The sequence below is a fragment of the Trematomus bernacchii genome, unplaced genomic scaffold (genome assembly GCF_902827165.1).
Source record: "Trematomus bernacchii unplaced genomic scaffold, fTreBer1.1, whole genome shotgun sequence".
NCBI lineage: Eukaryota > Metazoa > Chordata > Actinopteri > Perciformes > Nototheniidae > Trematomus > Trematomus bernacchii.
In genome coordinates, this window is record NW_022987689.1 from 9719317 (window position 1) to 9744353 (window position 25037).

A 25037-nucleotide genomic window follows, 5' to 3' on the forward strand; every position below is an offset into this window, starting at 1 on the left:
GCTGCTAAGAATCAAGCAACACGTCTACCAGGAGCGGGGGAGAAAACACTGCCTTCACTGGTTGAGTTAAACAATGAAGCTCAACAGAGCACACAAGATGTTAGCCAAGCGGCTGCTGCTAACAATCAAAACAATAGAGAGGCGAAGTCCCGCCCATCTACTTCCGACCCATGGGACCTTATTTCGGAAAGATTATGCATTGAAGTCAATGGGGAGAGAAAGATTATCTTTCAATCCTGTTTGAATTGTGCCACGAATTACACATATGATGTTTGTCAATCTTAAATAATAATTTCCATGTCAAAAAAGTCACAGTTTGTCGTAAAACTGTTGAAATATAAGACTGAAAAATACGCAACTAGAAAGACTACAAATCCCAGAATCCCGGTCCCGCATGCTGGCTCTTACGGAACCGACTAACTCCCCTTGTGTGTATGTACAGCTCTCAACATGCCCAGACTTGGAGTGATTTTCACCTCTTTTGATACTTTCCGCCTCATTCTGAAAGAAAGAAGTGAAATGTGCCAACGTGACGGCCGTCTTGGTGTGTGGTGCGAGACGGGAGATGTAGTTCATTGAGCGGTTCACACAAAAAAATGTGTTACTTTTTTTTACTTGTAAAATTATCTTTGAAATTGACAAACATCATATGTGTAATTCGTGGCACAATTCAAACGGGATCGAAAGATAATCTTTCTCTCTCCATTGACTTCAATGCATAACTTTTCCAAAATAAGGTCCCATGGAGGTCCACCGGAAAGGGAGGGACTTCGCCTCTCTATACGTTACCGGGAGCGGGAGCGAGAGCACTGCCTTCACCAGCTGAGTTAAGTAATGAAGCTTAACAGTACATGCAAGGTGTTAGCCAAGCGGCTGCTGCTAACAATCAAGCGAGACCAAGTCAAATAACACAAATGTTAAGACCAGATAATTAGCTTCTAAAGAAGAGAACAGCATGCATAGAACCGCAGTTACAGTAAGAACCATGGCCGGTGCTTACACGGCATAAAACCGTAGTTAGAGTAGTAACTATGGCCAGTACTTACACGGCTTAGAACCGTAGTTACGAAAGTAACCGTGGCAAGTGCTTAAAGGTGTCAGCCAAACGGCTGCACACTAGCGCATAATATAATATTGGGAGGGATGAAACCCTCTAGCACAATAAGGGCAACTTTATGGGAGAGGAAGCGGGAACATTGTCGTCACCAGAAAGTCTAAGCCAAACAATAAACAAGACAGCAATCAGGACAACTTAGCTGGGAGGGTGCGGGGACACAGCCATCGCCAGCTACCTGCTGAACGGAAAGAGTAGAGCAATGCTCCTACTCGCCGGATAAACAAAGCTAAGTCCAGAAAACTGGCATCTAAAGAAAAAACAGCACGGTCAACTCCGGTGCTTATCCCAGCGTCAGCCAAGTGGCTGCACAGGCTGAGACAAAGTACAAAAGAGCACAAACAAGGGCAACTTCTGAGAGAGGGGGCGAAAACGCTGCCGTCACCAAAAAGTTCAAGCCACACAAGACAGTAATCAGGACAACTTAGCTGGGAGAGGGAGCGGAAACGCTGCCATACACCGACCAAGCCGACACCAACCTGTCCGATCGAAGTTTCTGCACAGCCGGCCACAGCTCCTGGAGAACGAGTAAGCCCGCGGCTCCGACTGGATCAGTCGCGAAGCTGCACGCAGCCAGCTGTTTGCAGAGAAATCCTTAGATCAAACGTTCCAACCGAAACGCTGTAGGCTACAAGAATGTAGCCACGGTACTCTCGCGCAGCGAGAAGATGAAAGGGAACAGATCCTCTGACGACACCGGCATATGTAGCCGGTGTCACGTGGGTCACATGTGACTTTGTTTTTATTGGTACTCGAGCTGCGCATGCGCGCGATGGACATATCCAGTGCTAAAGCACCGCCTCTGGTGGTCAGTAGGGACGAAATAGAACCATTGTTATTGTGCAATGTGCACACAAACTTTGTATATTGTATGTCGGAGATACTGTTTGCCCTTTTATCTTGTTACATTACATGTAAGCCTATGTCTGCTTCTCATTGTGATTTTTCTCTGCGCTCTCTTAATCTCTTCCTCTCCGCCTCCCTTTGTGTGATTGAACCCAGTTGGTGGTGTAGCCAAGTGGGAATGTGTGCAGCAATTGGTGCATCTTTTTATGAAATAGAGAGGATAACATGTCAAACAGTAAAGGCCCTGTGTGTTTGTGTGTGTGGCGGGGCTGTGCGCGACTCACGTTGGTCTTTTTGTGGGAGTTCTGTTTGCTTGGCAGCACACACACACACACACACACACACACACACACACACACACACACACACACACACACACACACACACACACACACACACACACACACACACACACACACACACACACACACACACACACACACACACACACACACACACACACACACACACACACACACACACACACACACACACACACACACACACACACACACACACACACACACACACACACACACACACACACACACACACACACACACACACACACACACACACACACACGCACAGTGTTCACAACAGGCAAAGTGTTTCCTGCCACACAGAATGTTGCCTCCTGACTGTTCCCATCACAGAACCACAGGCCTGTTTCTGCCCCACTGCTCTCTTCACGCTAAGCATTCTGTGTCTCAGATGTTTTGGACCACAGAAGAAGCCTGCAGTCTAAGCCCCAACAGCCCCCAACCACGCTCCAACCCCATCCTGTGTCTCATCAGCAGCCAATCTTTTTCAAGTCCACAAGAAGTAGAAGTGACAATTAGGCAGAGCCTCTGTCTCCGTTTTCTCTTCTCTGTCATTTTAGACAGATGAAAACTGAAAAGAGTGTGATCGTTCCTGCTGTGCTGTGTTCTACCACATCCAAATTCAGCCAGATGAGACCATTCACTCTTCTATGTAGGCGTTTGAGGCAATGCCATGTTTGAATGGATACAAAATGTTCTATTAAGAGTTTGAGTTATTGGACATTTGGTCTAGTGGGACATTTTGAAGATGTTACGCATTGACAAACATTTCAATATCATTTAATTTGGTGAGTTAGCATTGCTGACGATTGTCAATGTAACTTTATTTTTAAAAGAACACTATGGCGAATGAGTCATATGCTTTCAGATGTTTTGGGAAGCTGAAACCTTAACACATTATTTATTTTTTCTTTACTCAGTTAATAGTATACACTAGATAAGTGCAGGAATTGCTAAAAACCTGATTGCAAAATAGCTAATCATCTGTCTGTTATTGCCGCAAATGGTTTGCCACCAAACACTTCCTCTCCTGTTGAGTTAGATCAGGATTCCTCCACAGCCTACAGCTATAAGAGGAAATATGGAAGGGCAGTCTTCATCCATTGATAGTGTACTAGCTTGTTTAAGGCTGTAGCATCTGATTAGATTAAAGAATTTAGCGGATTAGCGTTAGCGCAGGAACATGTGGCTAACATGTATTCCCACCTCCATTACCCTTTATTAAAAGCTAATGAGAGTAGCCAATTTTGTTTTTGCTCCATGGAAAGTTAATTCAGAGAAAAGACTGCCAGCGCTTATTTTCCTTAATGGTAATCAGATATTAGCTCCAGGAAGGTCACAGGAGAGCAATTAGAAACACAAGAGCGGTGCCTTTTACATGTGATGAACTCATTGTTTTCTCCACAGTGACTGTGCGACCTCATCATATCCGGCTCTTAATACAGGGTCACCTTTTTTCGAGAGATGCAAAGTACCTATAATTATACAATTTCGTAATTCTATAATTTTTTATTTAATTATATGTCATTATAGTATAATTGCAACAATATGAGTTTGATCAGGATCGCCTGTCTCTCCATTTGTTTATGTATTCATACTCCGTCTCTACCATCACTGATCGGATTTCTCAAAATGAAATGATGTTCCTCATTACTCTGCTGAGATTAGAATTTACAATATTGTACAGGAAATATATAATATTACTAATTGTGGCACGCAAGCAGTGTTCTTTTCTTAAACAAAAAAAGCCAAACAACTCAATTTGAATAAAAAACAAGTTAAAATGTTTTGTTTTTTTAAAACGTAATATGACCCTCTGTATCCGGAGCTTTAGATAGCATTGTTTTTTGTTTTTTTCTTGTGAAAAAGTAGTCATTTCATCCCCGCTTGGCAGTGTGTCCTTGTAGCCCCTTTCTGAGGCGCTGCTGGCCTTGTTTCACTGCCACTGTCATTGTTTTCATACAAATTGGGAGGAAGTGTGCCAGATTTCTTGAGAAATGTAGTTGGACGTGTCAGCCGGAATGTACAAGTGCTTTGTTGTTGTGGGTAGCGGGGGATGCAGCAATCAAATCAAAAGCAAAAACAATCCCACAAAAGTAGGAATGCATTTATCAAGCACATACATAAAGAGAGTGGCCATGAATCAGTGATAGCGGGGGCAGAGATGAGAGGCACCAGTCATTTCTGTTGCATATAGCTGAGTCATGACTTGATTAAATCTCACATGGAGGCACTTCTTGCTTTTAGAGCTTCATTCAGCATACCAACTGACATGATTCTGGTGTACTGGTTCCTTAGAAACTAAGTACACTGTCATACCAAACACTAAACAGCTGCTGAAGGAAATGGAAGTCTGCATCAAATAAAAGATAACAAGGGGTAATATTTGGAAAACAGATTGTTATTTTTGCAATAATGTTTTCAATTTCCATATCCACCGAAATGCTGGATTGGTAGTTATGTGAAAATATTATATTATCCATCCTAAATGCTTAACGTACTTTATAAAAACGCATTTTACCATCCTAAAACTTTTATGTTGTTGTGAAATGTCTGGCCAGTGTTGTGTTTCTATCTTAATATCAAGGGCAGAGTCCATTATGCTAGGGAGGCCCTTTCATTTTAGGGATCCAACTGCCCCCCCCTTCCAATTTAAATCATTTTTAGTATTAGTTGCACGGGAAGAAAGAATGAAAAAACACAAGCTAAATTCAGTTCAGAATTACATTTTTCTTAGGATCTAAAATGTTTGTATTGATTTCATCAAAAAATAATCTCAACACAGTGAAGAGCCTACATACCATTATTTAGTATGTAAGCTATATAGAACCGGTGAAGTATATTTGATATAGTAGATGTTGAAAATGTACTGTACAGTATATATCTCTTTTTTGATTACAGCTGTTCTTTTTCTCCTTTTTCAACAAGGTTACAACTGCATTGGCTCAATCAAGTGTATCTTATACAACCTTGTAATAAATACAACAATTCATATGGCCAAGATTTAATTTCAGGCTTCAGAATCATGATTAAATAAACCACCCTCATATGATCACATCACATGTCAATAAATGCTAAATGTCTGTGATTCAGCTGCCGGCCTGAAAACAATTCATACACTGTATCGTGTGGTGGCTGTACTCTCCAGCCACCTCCCTTGTGTGTGTGTTTTCCCTTTCCCTGTCTGTGTGGGCGTGGTGGCTGTCACTCCTGGCTCCCGGCTCAACCTCCACCTGCTGCAATCAGCTGTACACACCTGATTTCCATCAGCCATTTACCAATGGCATATCAGCGGAGGCTCCACAACCTGTCAGCGCCAGATCGTTGTTTAACCCCAGTGGTAAAACTCTCAGCCTTCTTAGCCTTATTAGCTATTTTCTCTACACTGAATGTTCTTCTTACGTGTCTTACTCTCCAGCCGCCTTATTGTCATCACCAGCCGCCACCAGTCGTCATTCCAGCCGGATTATTCTCCACGCTCCTCCACCTCAAATAAAACCTTTTTTCCAACACTCTGCCGTGTCCTGCGTTTGGGTCCTCTCGGATAACGTAACATATAGATCCTGTGGTCGTTGCATTCAATGATTATTAGGATTAAAAAAACATTTGTAATGGTTCCTTATTTTTACAAACATTGGGGGACAGTCAAGCTGTCCCACTTATATCTCCAAACTTGTAATTTCACACTACACTTCCCCCTCATCTGTAAGTAGTGATGCTATCATTTCCATTTGATTCCAGTTGATGCTGAGGGAGACGGGAAGGAATGGGAGACAGCAGATCATATTTGTGAAAGGAAAACACCTCAAGGTAGAAAGTCAAGAGACTACACTTAGAGGGAGTTGGTCTGATATCGACTAGCAAGTGCTTTCGATTGAGATATTTCTAATCTCCTGCCAAAGAGAGAGCAGCAGTAGAATACAGAGACATCCTTCAATTCTGAGCTGACTTTTTCCTGAAAATAAATTAGAAAGAGGGAGCCAGGAGGAGAAGTAAGTGCCTGTATGGTTGATTTAAAAAAGTTATTTTTCTAGAAAAATATAGAATGAGGGCGCTAACAGCACTTATGGCCAAAATCAAGGCCCCGCCCACTTTCCGGCGAAAATAATGCATTAGAGCGAAGCGGAAAATAATAGTTTCTTCATGTCTTCAAGCTGCTGAGTCATATATTGCATCTCAAACAACGAAAACATATAAATAAATACTCCCTCTACAGAAAAAGGACAGTAAAAGAAACAATATAATTCAGAAATCACAGTTTAAAGCCTTGTTTGTAAGCCTGCTGCCTTCCACTCGTTCACCGGCAGAGCGACCGGATATGTATCCCCTATTTATTCGGAGTTCTGTAAAAACAATGCTGTCTATGCCATCTGACGGTCTATTTGACACAATTTTCATATTTTCCGAGTAATTATATGGTTTTTGATTAACAGAAATATGGTTTTCAGGCATCACTTTAAAATATCGTTTTGCTGGCAGGTATACATTTGATAGTACAAACGGAAATAACTTTCAGAATAATCTATTTTTAAAGAGCTCATGGAGGCAGGAAAGTGAAATATCGGTATATGTTAAAATATATTTCAAGTAAAGGAAATGGACATGTATATTGCAGCCTCAGCGGATGCAGCTAATATCACATTTGGTATTCAATTTGGATAATGGTGACCGACATGAACTCTGGACCTGGCGAAAGACTGCACTGCATTATGTATAGACCGCACAGCTAACAGCTACTGGACATTTAGGATATTTCATCGAAAACCTTAACAGTTATAATAGTTTTAGTTATTTTGCCAAACATATCTCTACTGTCATCATAAAAATATGTAATTAATTGAAAAAGAACCCTGGCCAGGCTTTTTCTTTTATAGACTAACACACATTCTCTCAGGAGGATCAGCAGGACACATTTGGAAATGCATCCTGTACTTTCAATGTCAGCTTCCTGATCGGCACTTAGTTGGAAACTGAGCTTTTTTTTAAATCAGCTCTGGAGAGCGGATGTTTAAGCCTAGTGGATTACACAGGGAGGAATCAAACCCTTTTGTAAAACAATTAAATAATAGATATATTTTTTTCAGATGAATTTACAATTACAAACATAGCATAAGGATGTGTTGTTCACTAGATTCATGTGTAATACCAAATGATCAAATGCCTATACTCTGGAAACAGAAACAGAAAGAAAATGTGTAACTGAATATTCAGTTTGGCACAATATATGTGATCACAGTGAGCAGGAGAGGACAAAAAGGATGTTTAACCAACTGAGACTTACTAGAGTCAGAAGCATACCCATCGCAATGCTGACCGGATGTTGTTGTTGTCTGTGATGCACTGTTATTTTCAGACCAAAACAGGACCAAGAAAAAGTCACTTCGCTGCTCTTGTGCTTGTGCATGTGTGTGTGTGTGTGTGTGTGTGTGTGTGTGTGTGTGTGTGTGTGTGTGTGTGTGTGTGTGTGTGTGTGTGTGTGTGTGTGTGTGTGTTACTACTGTTCCAGTAATTACAATCAAAGGAGTTGTTTGTTAATCACTGTCTTATGATAATAAGTAATATCATCCCTAATAATATATTATCATTAGTGTTACAATTAATCTCACATAAAGACATACTATAATTTCCATCCATTTGCATTACTGTCAGGCTTATATTTAAGTTTGCCCAAGCATGAGATAAATGCATTATTATTTATTATACAACATTTAATTGAATTGAATAATCATATACTTCCTAATTATCCTCCTCTAACTATATAAAAAATGAATATCTAAGTTCACCTGCTGTAATTCAGCTGTCTGGCAAATGTGAGTTTCACACCGGGACTGAAGTGTTTCCTGATTCATGGTTTCATTCATGATTCATTCATATTTCAAGATTTGAAATATGTTGCAGCATCGCAACTGGGGTTCCACCCTTTGAATGATGCAGTTGTAGAGAAGCTGACATTTGTGTGAAGTTTGAAAAATGAAAAGATGTTTGTCTGATTTATGAATTTCCAGTTATGAGCTGTCAGACAAATCGTTACATTGAGATACGTGAAGCTGAATGTATGAAAAGTTATCTTTTCTCTGACTTTAATAAATATGTACTATATATTGTTTAATATCACAAGCTGGAAAGCTATTTCAACGGACCCTTCTGAGCTCATAGCACAGAAAAGATAGAATCAGCAAAAGTCTGTTGGAATAAAAAAATATAACAAAATATTTTAGTTTCATATCTCTATTCTGGGTCTGACGCTTAAAATGAACAATGCTCCTCTATTATTAATTCACAGATTACACTAAAATTATTTAAAGCTCTGGCTTTAATCTCCCTTAACAAGTTCATATAACATTCCCTTGGATTTTTGACTGCACTCTTTAAAGCGTCCAACTCTGAACACATTTTATTTTGTAAAACTAGCAAGGACGTGAATTAAAAAACATCTACAAAAACTGCCCATGTCTAGTGTATCAGCTTGCAAAATCTCCAAACCAAAGTTTTACTTATTATTTTCTTCCTCCCTTAGAAACCCAAAAACATGTTTAATAAAAGAAAGGAGATATTTTTTGTCCTTCCTGCAGTGTAACACAAATCCTAACACTGCTGCTTGAAATTAGTTTCTACCCATCCAGTAAATGTTAATATAGATGGGCTGTGTTTGACAATAATGCATATTTTGAGTTAAACTCATACATCTTTTCATTACACGCTCCCTTACACAGACAGGGCTTGATGGATTTCTAGTGCATTATTGAAAAATGCAGAGAAAAAAAAACAGATCTATATGCAGAAGCAAAGCTGAAAAGATAAATATCCTCATATTGACCTCTAGTGTTTGTTCCTGTGCTTGTTTATCATCTTGATATTACTGATATCCATTTTATTTCATTTCATTTGACTTCGACGTGGTTATATTTTTCGTATATTTCTGTCGGTGATACGGATAGCGATATTAAAATATTTGTGCTGTCATGTTTGCTTGGTAACTTTGTTCTTGATGTTTTTGACAAATATGGATTCTGATCATAAATATGCTGTTATAGATACATGAATGAGAGAAAAAACCCTAATCAAAGTCCAGGATAAAACGCAAGGCATCACTATGATACTAAATGTATTCCAACATATGTGACTGTATGAATAACAATTTAAATACAACAGTAGAACTGGCCTTAGCCATTCTTTGAACAAATGTTAGTTAACTGCCAATACGTTCTTTATTTCTGTAAAAAAATCATACTTAAAGGTCCCCTATTATACTGTGTCTCATCAATATTATATTACAGGTCTCAGATATATACCAAACATGTCTATGAAGTGTTTGGCTCCAAACACCAAACAGATCATTGTAGCATCCCATAAACCCCTCTGTTTCAGCCCTGTTTCAAAAGTGCTGATTCTCTGTCTTTTACTTTAGATGAAAACAAGGAGCCACTCCCCACGCCCCTCTGAGAGATATTTGGTTAAAAAGAACACAGTGGTGCTCTAGGAGGAGATTCAGGTGATAAGGTGGTGGGGGGGGGGGGGTTACCTTGGTTGGTTATTGGCTAATGGTTACACAAGCCATCACAAAGTGGACAAAATCTGATCAGCTCATTTTCAGACAGGTTTTTATATAAATGGATCAGGACAAAAAGTTAGAGAATCTTTTTTCCTGAAACTTTCAGAATGTCTTTACACAGAGGGGACACATGTTGATGTATAAAAGACATGAAAAAGTGGATTTTGCACAATACAGTGGGTGACCTTTAACTGAAATGTTATATAAATATGTCTGTGTGATACAAGTATAAAAATGGCCACTTGTGATCACACACACACACACACACACACACACACACACACACACACACACACACACACACACACACACAACACACACACACACACACACACACACACACACACACACACACACACACACACACACACACACACACACACACACACACACACACACACACACACACACACACACACACACACACACACACACACACACACACACACACACACACACACACACACACACACACACACACACACACACCACACACACACACACACACACACACACACACACACACACACACACACACACACACACACACACACACACACACACACACACACACACACACACACACACACACACTGCTGACCCTGCTCACCTGTAAATCTTGTATCTGGTAGAAAATCCCTGCTGGAACCTCTCTCTGAACTCTGTGTACTCTGGACATCTGTGGAAAGGTCCCTTCTCCGACAGCAGCCAGTCCAGCTGCCCCCCGCTCTGCCTCGCGTTGAAGCCCAGCGCCGAGGAGCCGGACGGGGACGATGATGCGGACGAGGAGGATGACAAGGAACTGTGTGACACCTTCCCACCGTGTACCGCGCCACCCACTTGTTCAGCTCGGGTGGACCACGGCGTCCATAGCAACACCCAGGGCAACCATAGGAGCATCAAGGAGGACGCCGACCATCTAGCAAGGCAGGCGGAGCCATGGGAGCACCTCTCTTTTCTCATCGGCCAAGGAGTTGCCATGGTCCAGGTGGTGATGTACTAGGGCACCTGAGACCGGCATTTCTTCTGACAGTCCCCTCCCACTGGCCTGGAAAAAACATGACAGAAATATATGGTTTTAAAATCAATGTAAGAAGCATTTCAATTCACAGTTCTGATGTTCATGATGTTTCTATCCGTAGTGAATTATGAAGGCAGCACATTTCCCTCAAAGTGTTATTTACTGTACAGTATAGCGTTTACAACAATCATAGTAGTGTGAATCTTGTCTGCTCTAAATTTGCACATTAAAGGTATTGTTAAGCTATAAGCATTGTTAAATAACTGTTGTTGTTTGGTGTGATTAATGGCCCTATTTAGGTTTAAAGTTGTTCATATCTTGACGAAATCCAGACTGGAGTTCACTGACTTTCGTGTGCACCTAGCCACATAATATGTATGTGTGTGTCTGGCAACCAGATCATAAATCAGACCAGGCTCAATACAAATCAGGCTCAACACAACATCAGTCTGGTGATAGTGGTTGTACACCTAAACCAATCAGGTTAATCCTGTCATCGATATATGATATTCAGTGGATGTATGTGTGATATTTTACTTAATATACTGCATCCACTGCCTAAACTAATTAGGTAAATGATCTCCTACATTTCCCACGATGCTTGTACACAACCTCCAGACAATAAGTATGACCTAAATCCAAATTGCTGAGACTGTAATACATGACAGGATTAAAATGAACTTAAAAATACATAAGTAAAACCTCAAGTCAAACACATTTTAGAATCAGAATCAGAATACCTGTATTCGTCCCAGAGAGGGGACATTTATAATATCAGTTTGTTTCTCATTGGTGGGATCATGTTCACTGTTTTGTCAAATGAAATCAAGAAAAAGTTACGAGAATCATGGATTTTTACTGGTATTTGTATGAACTACTTAATTTCTGGAATCGTGACATCCCTTATCATTTGCGCAATACCTCTCGGGAATCAACCATGTGACGGAGCAGATAGCGGTTGTAAATGATGCCATAAGCAATCACATTTTTTGTGGCTAAGGGTTGGATTTGAATCACAGTGACAGCTCTGACTGCTTTCACTTTCTTGATGCTTGGTGTGTTTGGACAGGGATGTCATCATCCGCCTCCATATGATCAGGAGTGTTAGCAGCACACACAACAACACATCAGCACAAATCACACTGGAGCTTAAGTGTGAACTGTCAGATTTGAACACCAAACTTCCTATGTCTTGTATTCAGTTGATGCAGAGGAACACACACTGTATTAACACCTTCTTCAAGGTGACACTTTGACAGTGCCCTTCAGATGAGCCGAGGCTTGCTCCTCATTTTACTGTTAATGAGAAGAAGGATTTCTGGGCGGAGTCTTCAGGGACAAATCAGCATTTCCGAACGGATATGCAAAGTAGTGGATAGGATGCTTGAAGTGGATTGGGATCTCAAGTATTCCCTGTTTATCTTCCAAACAAATTAGAGAATTAATTTCAGGTGGATAAATGCAGGCTCAGACTTGAAAACAATACTCAGGGCACTGCATTTTTAATTTTCGCTCGCTACGCCGAGAGATTACTGCACTTTGAAAAGGCAATTAGCAAAGTCATCTGTCAAATGAATGTATTTATGAAACCAAGGGCAGGATGAGAACAAGATGAATGGGATGGTATGATGGTATGTTTTCTTCTACTGTCTAAGGTAGAGCTGCTGCTGATTAAAAATGTGCTAGTGGATATCACATTTTTCTGGTCTGTTGTTTGTAGTGTAAAAGAGCAATAAGAAATTGTTGTTTCTTTTTTATCTATATTATGTTGAAGTTTAGGGTCACGGTAGTTAGTTTTGTTTCAAATGCGGCATCATTTGATTTAGCTGTTTAAAATTATTGCACGTTGGTTGTGATAATTAGTTTGACTTTTGTTCAATACTGGCATATTGCAAAAGCAACCATAGATCTGTGATGAAAAACACATAAACAACATCTGCTCATGTATGTATACTTGTTTTGCAGCTCTGATCAAGCTACTTTATTTGAAAGAGCTGTTGTTTTCCATTTTTGGAGGGCGGTGCAATCCAGCAAATTTAATGTTATTTCTTGCCGTGGTTTCTCATAAACATATGTTTGCAGTCTGATCATATCCAAGCACAACATACTTTTTTACAGATGGAATTTGACTTCAGGGAGCATGAAAGCATTTGAGATAATTCCTGTAAATTAACAAAGTGTTCTCTGTTACACTGACTGAAACAACACAAAAGAAGTTAAGACCAAACAATAAATAACATTAAAAGAGTTTTTGATGAAAACAATGGATGTGAGATGAACATTTAAAGGAATGAAAGAAAGCATGTGAAAGAAAAACAATAGGGGCTAGAGGGAGTAAAAGAATGGCAGGATGAAACAATAGGCGCTTTCACACCGGAGTACTTTTCCCCGTACTTTTCCCTTTTAGTTCCGATAGTTCCTGGGATTTTGCGTTCACACCAAAAAGATCAGGAACTAGAACTTAGTTCATGAGAACTTTTCCCCCCCTTTTTAGTCCCTGTTAGAGAGCAGGTACTTTCCTGGGAGAAAAAGCTTCCCATTTCTGATTGGCTGGGCGAATTGTAAACCACGCCCCGTAAAACTCCGAAAAGTTTTGTGAAGCCGCCATTGTATTTGCTGGCATTAGCATTATTAGCATTAGCCCAGCGCACCAACGGAGAGAGACTAACTTATGGCAACACAAAAGAAAACATGGGAGCGGTGGAGTGATGAGGAGGTGTCGGCGTTCTGGCGATTTACTCGGAAGGCTTCAGTAGAAGCTGCTGGGAGTCCTAGCAGCTTCTGAAGCCAGTCCCCAACTCCGGGGACTTCGGGTGGCAGTATACGCCGTGAAGTTGTTTGCGGCCTGCCAGTAAACCCAAAGCAGAAGAAGAAGAAGTGACGTCAGCGGCTTCATTTGCCTAATCCTCCCTCAGGTATTTATTCCGGTGTGAACGCGATCTGCTCTTTAGTTCCGGGAACTAAAGAGTTCCGATGAACTAAGTACTGGGAACTAAGTACGGTAAAGTACTTGGTGTGAAAGCGCCTATTGAGAGCGAGTGGGAACTGTTTTAGAGCAAAGACCTTCAGAGTGTGCCTATACAATACGGAATCCTTTGGTATATCTTCTCTGTATCGCCTTTGTACAAGACCTTCCCTTTCTCTACCCTATATTTCCTTTCTCTCTCCGATATGTCACCTTTTCCACTCCATCTCACTTTTTTTTCTTATCCCAACTGTCATTGGTTTATTCTTTCTCTGAACAATCATATTAAAAAACCTAAACCATTCAATGCCGGTGTAATCTTTTCAGTTTTCGTAGGATTTTCCTTCCCTCCTTTTGATGAATATAGATTATACTGTAAATGCGAGGCAGCTAACACATGTTGGAAGTGATATTGATTCAGACAAGAATTCCTGCATTGGTTTTCCTCATCTACGGAGCTGTGAGATTTGCCTTTCAAATGATGCTCTGTAACTTCCTACAGAAATAAGCGAACCCAGGAACTGCCAGGCCTCCCTCTCCTCTGAGACTTCCCGTTAATTATAAAATGCATAAAACATTGCGCGGATGCCAGCGAGACAATGGGGAAAAATTGTGAATTTTTAGCCTTGACATTTAATGTTCGCCTTGCATTATTCACACACCCTTTGCGTATTTACCCTTCTCTTTCTACCAACTTAGGGAAAGCAGGAAGTAAGGTAAAACAGGCACAAACATCTTAAATCCATATTGAAGAAGAGGGGGGAAAGGAAGGGCGTCAGGGTATCAAGGTGGAATGGAAAAATCGACCACGTGTCGCGCTTAAATAACATCTCGGAGAGTCAAGGGGGAGCCACGGCTTATGTTTATTGGATTTTTTTTCCACAGCTTTCACCAGGCTTTGCGAGCAAGGAGTGAGTTGTTCTACCGTGTTTGCACAAAAAAGGGAGACGGGGGGGAGGGAATGAGAAACATGGGGCAAAGCTCAGAAAAGCTGGGGAAAGCGGTGACGGAAAGACAGAGAACACAGATTGACATCATGTTAAACTGGAAAAGAGGCTCTTGAAAACATGAGTGACCAAGGTGAAAAGGGTTTGGCTTCCATACGCGTGTCAATAATTATGCTATGGTTCAGAGTTCAGAAAATGATTTGGAGAAACCAGTTTCCTGGCTTTTAGCTTCTCAGAGTCAGGCAAAATGACAACCTCCATTGTTCTCTGCGGCCCACAATCTGAGTAGCACCTGGGAATTCGTATTACATTTGACACACACATGTGTTTCATATCCGTTTGTAGCTGCGGATATCTGGTCAGATTCTGTGCACGCCTGCATATGCTGCCGAGCACCTGGCCGAGCCCTTGGCAAACATTCGACCTGAGGGAGGTCCATCAGCATTAGAGGCCAGCTGTATTCCTCAACCCCAGCAGCTCACTACTCACCTCTCTACATTTATGCGAGTCAGCAGCAGTAGCCAGCCAGCAGCGCACCTGCTCTACCCCCCTGTAATTCAGGATCACCGCACACTGAGGCCAAAGGGGGAGGCAGGGAGGAAATGGGAAACAGAGAGTGACAGAGAGAAGAGCTGGACGAAAGCTCGCGGAGGAGGATTGATGCTAACGGAACGGGATGACAGTCAGAGAGACACACACAGGGAGGTTAAGAGAGAGCGACAGATGGAAAGACAGATGAATCCAGAGGCAGAGACAAAAGAGAGAGGAATAAAATGACAGAGACAGAGAGGAGCTCACATCTACATTTTGATGTTGGCTCCATTTGGAGGGAGAGCTAACGCCTGCTGGAGGGCATGGTGTCAAGTGGATGCAATATTTATCTGCTTTAGAGGTTTGATTTGGTGAAAAGCACATCAGGATTGACAAGACCCGCAGCTTGTGAGCCAATTTATTTTCCTATTAAAATTCACTTGTCGTATTTATTTAATTTAGATTTTATTATTTACTTCCTATATTTGAGTCATGGCCATAGGAGAGCCAATTTGCTTAGAGAATGGGACAAAAAATCGCATACGAGAGTTGCACGTATAATGAACCTCATACAAGCTGTTCATGCAGTGTTTAAACATTAAAGGTCACCTTTTTCCTCAGTATAGGGTAAAACCAAAATGTCTATTCTGTAATGGATACACTAAACGATCCATGTGTAACAATAATAATAAAATAATCCATTCCTTTATTAGTCGGTCAACAGAATGTTATTTTGTGTGTTAATTGACAGATGGTTTCAGTTCCAAGCAACAGTAACAATCAACTTCATTTCTTTGGAAATTGAAGGTACAATCTTGGGCTTTAAGAAACTAAAAGATAACATCTTAATCAATTAATTAAGAAAATAATTTGCAGACTTATCAATTATATTAATTGCAGCTTTACAATATTGATCTATTAATGTTCTGCTTAAAAATGTTCCGTCATCAATTGCATCAGAATGAAAAAAAAAGATAATTTCAGACCTTTAAATCTATTTATCTCCAACCTTCGCCTGAATGGTAAGTAAATGTGGGCAGCACCGTTTAGATAGACCAGTTAGACCTGTGTGCACATGTGGCTCTTTGAATAAGCACTGCTATTTCTGGCTTTTAATATCTGACAGCTCAATTTTGCTTGTAAAGTATTTTCAGATTTGAATTATAGCAATGTAATTATCTTTGTAGAAAATGACATTTCCCAAGTTGTTCTGCCGAGCGAGTTCAATACATTTCCATTTTGAAACGCTAATATGACTTGTGTAAACAAGCCTCATAATAATAAATAGCGAAACCAGTATCATCATCTGTCAGTGTGAGGAGATCATTTTGACAAGTTTGGATGGAATTCTTCCTACTCAATGAAAGCAAACACAAATGCATTTGGCAAATTGTCACAGCACTAAGGGTCCCTTTACAGACTTCTGCAATCTGTCTGCATTGCATTGTTGTTGTTTTTTTAAGGGCTGATAAAGTGACTTGTTAACAAACTCAAAAAAAGGAGAAAAACGTCATGACTAAAGCAGGGAAAGGTTGATAATGTGTCCTCATAACTCCTACATTAAGCTGTCAGTACTTTTTGAGTACACCTAAAGCTCTGCCAACTAAGCTATCTAAGAACAATGTGTTGGCAATACAGGGAAAGAAGACTGATTAAGGATAAAGAAAGTGTACTGCAATTAAAAAGTGTGACTGGATTAATCATGTGAGGAGAATAGAAAGGGCTAAGAAAGGGCATCTGATAAAAAAAGAAAAAGAGAAACTTGTAATTGGCATTTGCTCAGACTCATAGTGCCGACAGCCTGTTTTCATTCAGGCATTTTCTGGTAAACCCACCAGTCTCTAAAACACACACACACACACACACACACACACACACACACACACACAACACACACACACACACACACACACACACACACACACACACACACACACACACACACACACACACACACACCACACACACACACACACCACACACACACACACACACACACACACACACACACACACACACACACACACACACACACACACCACACACACACACACACACACACACACACACACACACACACACACACACACACACACACACACACACACACACACACCACACACACACACACACACACACACACACACACGTCTGGATTGGGAAGCAGCAGGGCTAGCAATAATGTCAGTATAATGCTGATAATGTCAGGAGGGACACTCTGATGGGCTATGGTTGGGGTACTCTGCAAAATTATAGACTGTGCATATCATTTGTTACAGCCATGTGTGTTACTGTTATCAGCTCCCTGGTCAATCTCCAGCTAGACACAAACAGCCATATGGTCAATTAAGGCCCATCAATACCTCTGTTAACATCTTTACCAGCAGATAATTAAGAAAACCACAGCCTGTCAGCAGCACACTCTGCTGAAAGTCATATGATCCCCCCTCATGAGGCCCACCCGCTGATGAGTGTTAGAAAGTCAGAATATGCAGTTTATGTAAGATCTAGTTTGACTTGAGTGTTATAACAATACATTTAATTGTTTATGCATAAGTTGGATGTTACAGTTATGTCATTATAGTATCAAAATTATCAAGCCAATTGTAAAAAATAAGCTAAATTGCTAAAGAAGTCAGATTGAATTGAGGTCTAGGAGAAAATGAACCTACTTCTCAGTTAATATATGACCTAAGTAAACATTGTTCTAATGGGTTGGTGGTCTCAATGGCTAGTTTCAAGTGTACTTTAATTCACCACCAATGTTAAATGTAACATTTTGATAGCCTGATTTGTCTTTTTCAGCCTTTTTACATAACTTAATCTCTTTATGTTTGTAATATATGGCTGGTGTTTTGCTAACAACTATGCTATCTTCTTATGTAATACAAAGTGGACTCTTCATTGGATAGTGACATGCAAAGGTGTACACACTACACAACCATTGGCATATATTTACAAAACCCAAGAATACATTAGTGTCCCTTACTGTAGGATCCAGCCTAGCCAATAAGTCAACAGACATTATAAGTACAAAGATCCACCAATAAAATGGCAATGAAAGGAGGCAGACCTGCAAAAAGGATCTATGGAACACCTGAGCATCCATTACCCAATCACTTAACACACTTTTTCAGCTACTAAATGCATTTTACAGTTCTTACCCTTCAATGGTAAGGTTTGTTTCCTTATCTTGCTATGAAAGCTTCTGTCATGAATCAGGCTCAACATTCAGTAACAGGCTTTTTGAAAAACGTCTTAATCCTGTTCATCATAATTGGCAGCAATGCTGTTACTCCAATAAACCCAACTATAAAACAAGGCACTGGTCACAATGTATATATATATGTTTTAGACTGTAAACATTGAGTAAATGTATAATGTCATGTCACTATGTTGCACACATGCAGGTTATAGGAGACAGAAACAGAGGTACAGTACAAACCCAGACTAGAATTACCCAAAATAGAAGTGTCTCAGTGGTTTGCATGTTAGAGCCTTAGTCATTAATCCTCTGTAACTTTGTTGACATTCACTAAAGTAAAGCTTGAATAATTAATGGCAAACTAGTGCATCAGTCCAAATTGACGGATTACCTGCCTTAAACTGTTTAATTTAAGAATCAGGGAAACTATCTGAAATCCATCAGTTAGGTGAATAATAAGGTGACTTGTAAGAATTGAGAAACTTACATTTAAATCTTAAATTAAGATTGCATTAACTAATGCATTCTAAGGATGAGCAATAGATATTTTAATGATTGTATTGTTGGTGAGAGTGTTAGCACAGGGGAATTACATTGCAAGGGCTTTCATAGTGTGTTTGCAGCTCGAGATATTTGTATGGTTACAATCCTGCCTTGCTCGCCTTCTTTTCCCCCTTTCCCTAACCCTCTCCTCCTTGTTTCCCCCCGCCTTCTTTTTTATTTTTCTCCATCTATTGGCCTGATAATTACACAAGCTGCTGACTACTCAAGCAGCCCCATACAGTCCCTACCGTATATGCATACTGCAGCATATACTTTATTAGCTGCTTGCTAGTTTAATATCTTCCAAATAGGTCCACCAGCAGGCGCATGGGCTTCAGTTGATATTCTGCCGGCAGCAGCATCAAGGGCTGTGGGGGATGGGGAATTCAAATTACACCATACCATGCAGCAATATACTTTAAGCTCACCTGAGGCTGTTTCATAATAAACATGAAATTGACTCATGCCAGTATATCTGTTTGCGTGAACAATCCACTTTTTACGATGATGATGCCGAGTGGTCTCTTATGACAAATAACTAACCCTAGAAACAACTTAAATAGTGGATAGAAATAGAACAAAAAGTAGCAAGATTGGAAATGTAAGCTGGCAAATACATTAGTTATTTGGAAAGAAAGCTAAAAACCGCACTAGAACTATTTCTGATTAATTTGAAGGGGTGTTTCAGCGCTTTGTTTTGGTATACCAACTTTGTTGTTGTTGTCAATGTGATGTTTTTGGATTGTTTCACTACACTCATATGGCCAAACACATGTATTAAAAGGTAACATTTTTAGCATTTATGGTGTATTTAATTGTTCTCAAATCGTTTTCTCAAACCTCAAAAACAGATATAAGATATCTATTAATAATAAAGATATATTGCTGCCGTTTTCATACCTGATTTAAACTGTTCATTTAGGCTAGTATGGTTGGCAAGCTTCCTTGAAGTAGCTCAATGAGGTACCCCCACAGTATAACTGCAGGAAAAAAGCAACCTTTCAAAACTACTGTTCCAGTACAAAAGCAGTAGAAAAATTAAGAAGCAAATGTCAGATGTCATGACCTATACATAGCAGTAGTATAGCTATTATTTACTGATGCTAAATGTATATTGAGTGCTGGCTGCATAAAAAAAAACAGACAGTGAGCTCACAGACAATTACCAGGGTCTTGGCGAGTCGAATCTGTAAATAAACAAACAAATGGCGCATGATTGCGCACGTATCGAGCTTCTTGTGTAGCCATCAGATGCTTACCAGTCTGGCCCTGAAGGTTAATAGTACAGCCATGCAATTAGTACTGGTCCAAATGCAGCGGTAATGATTATTTCCACAATTACACAGACATAAAGGCTTTGACTGCAAACACTAACTAACCACATTGTCATTGTGATATTGGCTGGACTGACACACATTCATTGCCGCAAATAGAAACCACATTGTTTAACAGACATACTCATTAATGAGCTTATGGTGGCTTTTGTGGACACAGCTGTTTGAGTGAGTAATATACAGATTTTAGCTTTACAGAGGCACTTCTTCATGAAATTAAATGAATACCTTCTCACTAGGCAGCTATTGTAGTATGACATTTGGATGATATTGGAATCTAGATGGATTTGCTGATTGAATTTGTGCAATTACTCGCTTTTGTTATTGCTGTTCTGATAGATAATGGCATATGTCTGTGCGTTTGAAACTTGACTTGTGGTTGATTGATTTTTGACCTACCTCAAATGACTTTTTATATAGATTCCTTTGCGTTGTTTAAAAGTCTCAGAAATGGTCTCACCACAGGTATGTTTGCACTTCAATCACTGCAACCATCAGTGGCAACAGCGTTGACCGGCAGCTTTCATTAATCAGCCATGTCACTTCTGCCATCTACCAATACTGCTAAGTTGACACAAACAACCATTAATGAGTAGAATTAGCCATAGCTGAAGGGCCAACAGACATTAAAGGAAATCCATCAACAAACAAACAGCTGGATGTTTGCCGCTGGATCGCATCACTTACAGCCATCAGAAGCTTCCAGTTGGTCTGACAGACATGAAGGACAAGCCAAACCCACAACCAGAGGTCAGTGTGCTAGACATTTTAGTTCCTCAACCAATGTTTCATGTTTTGTACACACATACTATTATTCCAGTCCATTAAAATAGAAAGAGCCTCCCTGGCAGTCGTTTATTCAATACATAATAATAATGCTTGCATGCAAACGCTGTGCTTTTTGTTGTAGTTCTCTTCAGGCCAGTTCAAACAAAAGGCTGCCAAAGCACTGTTCATCAACAAATGCATTAGGCTATTGATACAATCAGTACTGAACCATTGTTACAATACATGGAACTAAAAGAACAGTTAGCACGTCTGACTGGGTATCTCTGTTCAGGTCAGAGGAACAATCTAAAAGAAACAGTTGGCTGTTAATGGATCTGGCTTAACCACTAATGGCCTATCAGAGCTTTGCCAGGCAGGCCATATGTGGGCTAATAGGCCAACCATAGTGTTACAATGAGTCCACTGATAAAGGGGTCCAATGCTCCACTTGCCAAGTTGCCGTGATTCACATAGACAAACTGGAAACACAGGTGGACTAAATCTAATTCAAGCAGCACATATTGTATCAGTGCTCCATAACCTTAACCAAATGTGTGTGGAAAACAGTACATTTAGGTTGCTGTGACCAGGACATTGCTGCCTGCCGCCAATACTCGTTGTGAATAAGAATAAGCAGTTCATTCAAAGGGTGAGATTTGCAGGGTCCAGGGGAACGTGACTTTCTCTGAGTAAGTTGGGCTGAAATGCATTTTCTGTTTTTAAAGAAAACGATGGGCTTTAGAAAGACCCATCTTACAGGACTCACAGTCATACACACAGCAGTTTCATAAGCTACATTAATCAGATATTGTACCCCAGTACAGGTTTTAGGAATGTATTATGCACTACATATCACACTGAAAAACTGAAACGTTGACTTTAATTAAATGTAAAAAAAATGTACAACACTGTATAGGTTAGTTGAAAGGATAAATATTAAGTTGAATCTTTTTAAACTGTTTTGATTAAAAAGCATAAAGCCCAACTAAAACAGTAAAAACAATGTTTTGCAATCAGCTAAGAACACAAAAGAATAATTTACTTTTGATGCTGCCATTTAGTTAAGTACTTTATCAAAATGTACAGATTTTAAACATCGTAATGTAACCTGTTTTCTCCTTTACCGTATACTGTGTGTTACAAGCTGACATTTCTTACAGTCATTCATCTCCAGTAAGTGGTGAGCAGGCAGGTGGAGAGCCAAGGTCCGCCTGGCATCTTATACAAGGAAGTGAGTTTGTTCTAAAACTGTCATGTTTATGCTCAAAAGGCACTCGCCCACACAGCTGCTAAACCAAGGTTTAATCTTACAGTTTTTAGTTTGACCTATAAAATGAGCTCAGTTACAGAAAAGGTTAAAACACAATAGCCACATTTAGCTGTGCTGTGTCTTTTCATTACAATATATAATCTTAATTGTCCTCTCACTTATGGGACAAGTGTTATCGCGCACTGCAGAGAAAGCATGGAAGACGTCAAAACTTGATTCACATACTAAGGTATTTAAAGTACTGTATTTTTTTACTTTTGTCTTTACACAGATTAAACACATTAAATATAACATATTCATTTGTGCGCTTTAGAGGTGATGTTTCCCCACACATTTACTATGCTAGGCTAAACTAAACAACCACTTTATATCCACTGAGAGTGGTTGGAATGTTCTCATATAACATGAGGCAAAGAAGCAAAAAAGGCATACGTCTCAAGAAATGGAACCAACTCTTTAGGATCAGGCGACTAAAGCCCTTAGTTAATGTTTAACATAAAGTGAACGGCAGTACTCAGATCCTAGAGTAAAAGCTCAAATATGATGGTCTTATTATTGACTCCATTACAAGTAAAAGTCCTGATTTCAAAGTTTTACTTCAGTAAAAGTAAAAAAGTATCCTCATCAAATTGTATTTAATATACAAAAAGTACTAATTCTGCCCAATGACCCATTTCAGAAGTACAGAAGTATCATAAAGCATTATCTACTTCTAGTATCAAAAGTAAAAGTACTCTTAATGTAAAATTGATCTTTTCACAGTATTTTATTAATAGGGTTATTATATTACCCTTTTTTTAAAAGAGCGTTTAAGTATTGTGGTATGTCAATGTGGACCAAATTTAGATACCATAAATATTTCTTAGATGGAGAGTACAGTAATACATAATACAATATCAGCAAGTTGTGTGTTTGTATGTGTACAAAGGAACTGTGTTAAAATCAATGAAGTGGAGTAAAACGTATGATATGCACACCTGAAATGTAGCGGAGTAGAAGTATAAAGTAGCATTACATGGAAATACTAAAGTAATATATAAAATGTCTCAGAAACGTACTTTAGAACAATCATTGAGTAAATATACTTAGTTACTTTCCACCACTGGACGGCAATCTTTGAGAATGCAAACTCTGGTTTTGCAATTGAAAATGGTGTGCCCTGCATGTCCATCATCAATCCGGACCCTTACTTTATATCATGCATATTTGTCTAATAAAAAACATGTGTTACCTGGGGCAGCAGACCTAGCACTGTCCACATCCAAGTGTCCAAAAATGATACTACTGATGTGACTGCATTAGTCTGCATATGGCATCTTTCTTAATGTCTTTATCCATCATTGCTATTAAGAAATAACGCTATGATAAATCCTGCCGTAGACTATGATCAATGTCTTCTAAAGTAGATATTTGTGCCCACACAGTGCTTGCGTATTTTGACTAAGCGTGTCGGAGCAGAACAGTCACCTTTATCAAATATCACATTCTAATTTCCTCACATTGTCCGCAACTTTGTGAAGATATTTCACTTTGTTCTGGTTTCACGTGGCCAGACAAAAAGCTTATTTTCTCATTGTATTCATGCGGGCTACATAACATTAACTCCTTCTAGTTCTTTTATCATTAGGAAAACAGGTTTTCTGTGTAATCTCAATACATCTTTTGATTAGGAACATTCAATCCTCTCAAGTGACCTCTAACTGTGAGTTTTTTGATAAACAGTGGAGCATCTGCTGCATAATTCAGACGTTCTAAAACGTCCTTTCTGGACCAAAATGAAAACTGTAATCCCATCCCTTGGGTCTTATGGAGCTTCATTATTCATTCAAGTGTCATGAAGGAACCCCAGCAAAGGTAAAACCATAACATATAGTATGTCACAGCACATAGTTTAAGAATACTATCCATTGTATGTTTGGGCAGTGTGTTCTGTTTGAATTCTGTGTGGCATTGTGCCGTTGCTCCATCACCACGGGGAATGAGTGTGACAGGGCGAGAACGTGACCCTGTCATGACAGAAATATGTTCCTCATTGTTACTCCATTGCTTCTGGTGGTGATGGGTAATCAAGGCCAATTGCAAGGCCATCGTCTCATCTCTCTGGCAAGCAGCACACGACACATGTGTCACTTCCGCTTTATAACCAGCACCCCAGCCGTAATGCACAATGAACCGAGATAAAAAAATTACAACCTTGGACCATTTCATAGAAAATAATCTGCAGCGATTTCTCAGGGGAGCATGTGTTTCCATTTGAACCTTATTAGAACCGTGCAAATTGAATCTAGTCAGCCACAAGCTCCGGAATTTAAATTTCAGAGATTAGCATTTTGGGTGAATCAATAAAAGAAGCAACTCAAGGCCTTTTTACAGGGTGGCTTAATCAGTATAAGATTCATCAGAGTTGCCCTTTGGGAGGGAATAGCCCCCACTTCTCTCGTTCATGTTTTCCAAAAGAGTCAGACATTCTTGGCCAAAGTGAAAGAGGAGGCATGATTGAAGGCTTATTTCCCCTTTTAACATCATCAGCAGGAACCTGCCTTCATTACAGGACAGCATTAGCAGCTTATAGTCAGTTCATTGAAATGTGTTTAAGAAGTCCCCTCATCTGTAACAGA

The 25037-nt window shown here is 39.8% G+C and overlaps 1 protein-coding gene across 1 annotated transcript in view; it reads right to left on the reverse strand.

Annotated features, from left to right (window-relative positions):
* Positions 1–25037, reverse strand: part of brinp2 (bone morphogenetic protein/retinoic acid inducible neural-specific 2) — a 165810-nt gene that overhangs the window by 83076 nt on the left and 57697 nt on the right. Inside the window, exon 2 of the mRNA XM_034137101.1 lies at positions 10446–10883. Coding sequence (XP_033992992.1) covers positions 10446–10816 — 371 coding nt within the window. The 5' untranslated portion in view covers positions 10817–10883. The remainder of the gene's footprint in view (positions 1–10445; positions 10884–25037) is intronic.